The following is a 5,835-nucleotide window of genomic DNA, read 5'->3' on the forward strand; positions in this document are numbered from 1 at the left end:
GAGGAGCCAAGAACTCAGATTTGCAGGCAGGAGATATAGTCGTGATTTCCATTCCTAAGCGGAATAAAACTGACACCGGCTTCTCTAAAGAACGCTTTAACGTGCTGAGCAGACAAGGAGCTAAGCTAGTTCTAAGAAGCCAACGCGGAGTGCAATACACAAGGAAGGTCGATGATGTTAAGAAAGCCCCCACAATAGAGGACGAATTAGAAGAAGACGATAACTCAACGAATACAACTTCGATTGACCCAGATTTAGACTCGATACTACCAGGAGAAATTCCTAATCTGGGTAGGCCAAAACGCGAGCTACGTAAGCCAGAAAGACTCAAAGATATGTTCTTGTATAGAGTATTTGAATAGCAAGGTCTGTTGATTTTCGTTAAAAAAAAATGAATGATACTAATATTCTTCAATTGCAGATAAAAAAAAAACTTAATATTCGAAGAAGTTCTAAAACATACCTTCAATGATTCCCAGAATAATTCAAAGTATCCTTAAGAACAACCGTGTTTACTATTTTCAATTGCTGCTTGCCAAACATCAACTCAAATTATCCTGGAATCCCTTCTGTTCCATGTCCGGTATTTATCTGCCGTCAAAGTAGAAAGCAAAACCGATTATGGCCAGTGACTCCGAAGCACCTGTAGTTTGTTTTTGCGTACACTTGACCAGTCGTAAATATGCGATTTGCCTAAAAGAAAATCAGATTCTATTAACATTCAAAATTCAATTACAGACAAACGTTTTAACTGTAGCTTCTTACGATCGAGCCACAGAGCCAGTGAATTGCTATGTAGTCAACTGTTGAGAGCAACGATAAGCCACGGCACTTTTCCTCCACAACCAAGCAGCAAGCATCTTTCTTATCAATTTCAAAGGACGTCATTCCCTCTGCCGGGGGCTCCTGTCGGGCCAGCTTTCATCATCAACGGAGTTGCTTTCTTGCATACAGTTGAGTATGCTCCTTCTCGAAGATACACATTTGTCAAACTCATTGACGATGTACTTGGGCCACACCCTTGCTCATGGCACAGAAAATTAATGACGATGATGAACAAGAAAAAGTTATGGCCTGACGATCGAAGATAATCATTTGCAATCAATATCACATCCTTGACCCACACCGGAGCACCAGAATCCGGTAGATCTGTTGATATCACTAATTTCACGGGCATTCACGATCTAAAATAAACCGAACCGATCCGAACAAATGAAACTTTTCGCGAAACTCTCACGAACGAATCAGACATGACAATCAAATTTCCCATGCAAACGACCGGTCGTAGATTCAATGATGGTTTGGAAAATGCCATTTCATTTCGGTCGGTCTGTCAATAAGGCATTTCCCCACTTGTCAGACGAACAGCTGATTCCTCATGTTTACATTTTCTCGGCATATCGTGGTAGGGTAAACATAACAACAACATTACGTATGTTCAATGACCAGATAGTAACGATATGAAATTGGCAATGCAATTGTAGTGGTTTTGCAAGCGCACCTTGGTGAGGAGCATATAAATTCTTTGTTTAATGATTTGTAAATTCATAACAAGTTAAGACATGAAGGTTTTTTGATGCTTTTAATTAAAGAAGTTTTTAAAAGAAAGCATTGAACAGTGCTTATCATCAATGATCAAAATGGCGACCAGTTGGTGTTTACATTTTTCAAAACAAAAACAAAAAGCTACCCTACCACAATCTGTCTCAGGAAATACTCTATTGACGGCAAAATAACATGTTTGGACGAGATGCACCGTTCACACTATCTTGGCGATTGACAATAACGAAAATATATTCTTTATTAACGAAAATTAATTCTTTTAAGTCAGGGTAACGAAATAATGTTTTTTTAATTCAAGCCGGTCTTTAACACTTATCGAAGGTAATGTAACGGGCAACGATGATTGTAATGTTTATAAATACCTATCTTATTTAGCGAATTATTTTATGAAATATATAGTCATAGGAGATTTTAAATAAAAATAATTGAAAATGGAGAGTAGGCAAGAAGAGGGATGTAGAGAATATACGAGATAAGAAAGTTATAGATAAACTTAATTCAAGAGCGAACAAAAATGTCTCATTTATTTCTTCAGGTAAATACTATTAAAAAAAAACTGATTAATAATTATAATTAACAGTTTTAGCAACGCATTCTGCGGCGTGTATAATTGAAAAATTTAGAAAAGCTTCCTCTCAGAGAACCACTTAAAAAATTCTATAGCGAATAAACTATTACCAACGCGAGCGAATGGCGGTTGCAACGCAATCCAAAAGGTTGTAAGTGTGCGTGAAGAAAAAGGATTGGTGAAGCTTTATTGGAGAGAACGAGGAAACAGTGAGAGAATATTGGGATATGAAAAAAAACGAACGGTGAAGCTTTGGAGAGAACGAGGAAATGATATAGTGAGAGAGTATTGGGATATGAAAAAACGAACGGAAATGAGTCAGTTAATAGAGTATAGTCGTAAAGAGTAGTTGTGTTTTTGTGAACAAGAAAAACAGTGGAGATGTCTAGCGACGAATCCTCCGGCTCCGGACTCGACAGTAACAATTGTAAAGCAACGTTAATTTCATTTTGTAGCAGCAGTACCTCGCGAAGTAATCACAGGAAACATTTTTAATTGATTCTAAACCTACGTGTTATTTCCCATTGATCCAATGTTTTGATGATTATTGTTTAGCACTAATCAGGAACATAAAAATGGAATATACGCCTTTGTGAACCTGAAAAAGTTGAAATTCCATCTCAAGTCATGAAAACTAGCATATTATTAAACGATACCTTCAAAAATGCCTCGTAGTTCAAAGTTTCAAAAACGGCTGAAAGGTTGACAGGCGTTTGGCAAGCGTTCAATATCATCATTGTAGACTTTTGATTACCAACTGGTAGATTATACCAGTCAAAAGAGGTCACCCGCAATGTCAACTTTTCACTCTGTAAGAGAGAAGAAGCGAGAAATGAAAGATTTTGAACTTTCAACAGTGAAATCTCTTCCACTAATTATGTACATCAGGAATGAAATATAATTTTTGAAAAAACCATCGTTTGTAGTTGACTTTTACAAAAGGAAAAGCTGGGCTAAACTTTAAACGACTTACTTTAATTTGAAGTTGAGCCCCGAAGAAACATAAATAGAAAATTTGAGCTGACGAGAAGCAAATGAAAACCCCTCCCACGTACCAATTGACCTAAAATCAAGAAAAGTGTTAGAATAAAATTTTAATCCATTCATTTTCAAATCTTACTAAAACAATCGCAGTCAACGAAATGGCCATGCAGGAACACAACGAACCAATGACAATCAGATAAAAAACATCAAAAGAGTCCACGATTTTCCTCATATAGTTACGATGATACTGATGTAGTGCAATAATTTCCTCTATTTTTTCCTTCAAAGATTCTTCTGGGGTTTCCGGAATTTGTGTCATTTCTTGTAATTGGTTGAAAAGTTCGATGATGGCATCAATTTGTCCGAAAGCTGTCAACAGTAGTACTACCAGTGTGCAGTTTGCTGATACGGTACAAATTGATACGTAGTACTGACAGTTGAATTGAAATAACATGTTCAACGAATAAGCCGTCCAAGTGTCGGCGAAGAACATTTTGAATCCATAAGGCAGTACTTTGTTGTTTGTTTTGATAGTGTAAATAACCGGAATACAAGCCATTAGAAACATCAACACATTGTAGACGATTATTGTTAGGATCACAGCCAGATAAGTAATAGACGAGCTGCTACGGAGGGATTTCTGTATTTTGGCATCCAACACCGATTTGAGTTTGTAGTATTTAAGGTTCAGCTCGTGTATATCCAAAATCATTCCTCGGCGAAGTATGAAAAGATAAATGAATGCAGAACACTGTGGAAATAAACAGAATTAATCACTCCGAACATCGTCGCAGTCTTTCCGTAATCATTACCTGAATGGAGATTCCAAAAGTGGTAATGCAAAACAAGAACTCTTCCATATCATTCCTGTAGTAAGTTGCCGATGTAAATTCACAGTACAGATACACGAATAAAGTGTTGATACCCTGAATGAATCTTATGTTTAAAAAATTCCACTTCCGAATAAAACTTGAAAATCCTGCACCCAGATTGATGACATCGATGATGCCAGTCACTTTAAAATAAAGTTCATCTGCCGTGTTAAAATCTGTACGGAACAGCGAAAACCGCTGTAATCTTTCTGCCAAGTTCATGATGCTCTGATCGGACTCTAGCAGCGGTCTGAGTTTATGACCTTTGATGCAGGGTAATAAATAGAAAAACTTTACTAGTAGATTGAGCTTTACTGGAACCAGACACATCAAAGCGAATATTCAATCAAACTACAAAGAATCATACTAAATGGAATAACATTGTTCGACTGCCTCCACGTGAATTGATTTAGCTCCGTGGTAAAATAACAATTACGATGAAATTTGTTAAATCATCGCGGAAAATTTTCAACTTCGTAGGGTACATGCAGATATTTTCAACAAGTCGCTTTTTTGTTTTTTTTTTTTCTAAAACACTAATAACTGAATTAATTCAGGTGTATTTAATTGTGTTGAATACCTAATTGTGATCAATTCGTAAACCAGTTTTGTTGCTGGAGTCATAATTAGAAAGATTTTGAGGTATGATGAAAATCATCTTATTTTCAAATGAAATCAATTTGAAATCCACTGATATGAAGATGAAGCATTGTTGTGTGTGGGTCTAATTTATAATTTTAAAAACGAAATAAACCAACTGCCAAAAACTAAAAACACAAAGTTTCCAAATCTACACCATCGTAGTCCACATCTGTCCTTTTAACGGCTTAGTACACTTATACCTCGTTACACGGTCGTTAAAAGTTGATTTGTAACTCTTGAATGGCGCAATAGATGACACTGTTTGCTGTCAGTTTCTAACGTATTTTTTTGGTGATAGCATTTGAAATTTTACACACTTTTTTGACGGTTTTTTGTTCGAGCTTGTACGTCTGTTTTCTGTGACTATATTTATTTCCATTATTCACATACATCACCCTTTTAAAAAAACTCTTATTCTCATTTTCTATTTGACTATTCTCCATTTTTTTTATTATTATCTATTTTTATTCCTTACTGATCGGTCATTATTTTCCATTATCCGCTCTCAATGAATCTCCACTTCTCAATACTACCATTTTCCATGGCTTTTTATGCTTCTTGATTTGCAACTCCCGGTATTATTTATGCACTTATTATTATTATTATTATTATTATTATTATTATTATTATTATTATTATTATTATTTCTTTATATGAATAGTGTTCAACAATCTATTTGCTATTTCTCGTGTTCCATATCATCCATTTTTCAAAATTTCTGGCCTACATTTATTACTCACTTCTTGGCTTTTATTTTGCATACTTTTTTTCTTATAATTATCTGTCGTTTTCCATTTTACAGAACCGATTTTTGTTTTTTTTAATTACTTTTCACTTAAGTGCTTCCTTCTTCACTACCCTTTTTTCGTTATTCCTGTTTTTAGATTATTTCTTTTAACCCTTTCCATTTTAATTTAATTTGCCTTTCTTAATTTTCTCAACCTCTCTTTTTTACAATTAACAGGATACATGTTGGTTTTGCACTTTTACATCGACTTTTTTTTTGTAAAGATACTTCATTTGCCATTTCCACTTTCTTATCCTCTGTTTGTCATTTTCAATTATTTATAAACATCAATTCATATTCTACCTTTTGCTCATTATCTTTTCTGTACAGTATTTCGCATTCTCCAATTCAATGATCCTAAGTGGATAATCTTTATCCAAGATCCATTTTTGTTTCTCTCTGCACCACTCTATATTTGT

General features: G+C 35.0%; 1 protein-coding gene across 1 annotated transcript; it reads right to left on the minus strand.

Moving 5' to 3' along the window:
- Positions 1–2,201: 2,201 nt before the first annotated feature.
- LOC129749447 (uncharacterized) lies at positions 2,202–4,215 on the minus strand. The gene is made up of 5 exons (XM_055744422.1): positions 3,928–4,215; positions 3,252–3,866; positions 3,105–3,194; positions 2,788–2,940; positions 2,202–2,729 (listed from the first exon to the last, which is right to left on the minus strand). Exons 1-5 carry the CDS (start codon positions 4,207–4,209, stop codon positions 2,676–2,678), a joined length of 1,194 nt encoding a protein of 397 aa, XP_055600397.1. The 5' UTR covers positions 4,210–4,215; the 3' UTR covers positions 2,202–2,675.
- Between the last annotated feature and the right edge of the window lie 1,620 nt (positions 4,216–5,835).

Source organism: Uranotaenia lowii, chromosome 2 (genome assembly GCF_029784155.1).
Source record: "Uranotaenia lowii strain MFRU-FL chromosome 2, ASM2978415v1, whole genome shotgun sequence".
In the NCBI taxonomy this organism is placed as follows: domain Eukaryota; kingdom Metazoa; phylum Arthropoda; class Insecta; order Diptera; family Culicidae; genus Uranotaenia; species Uranotaenia lowii.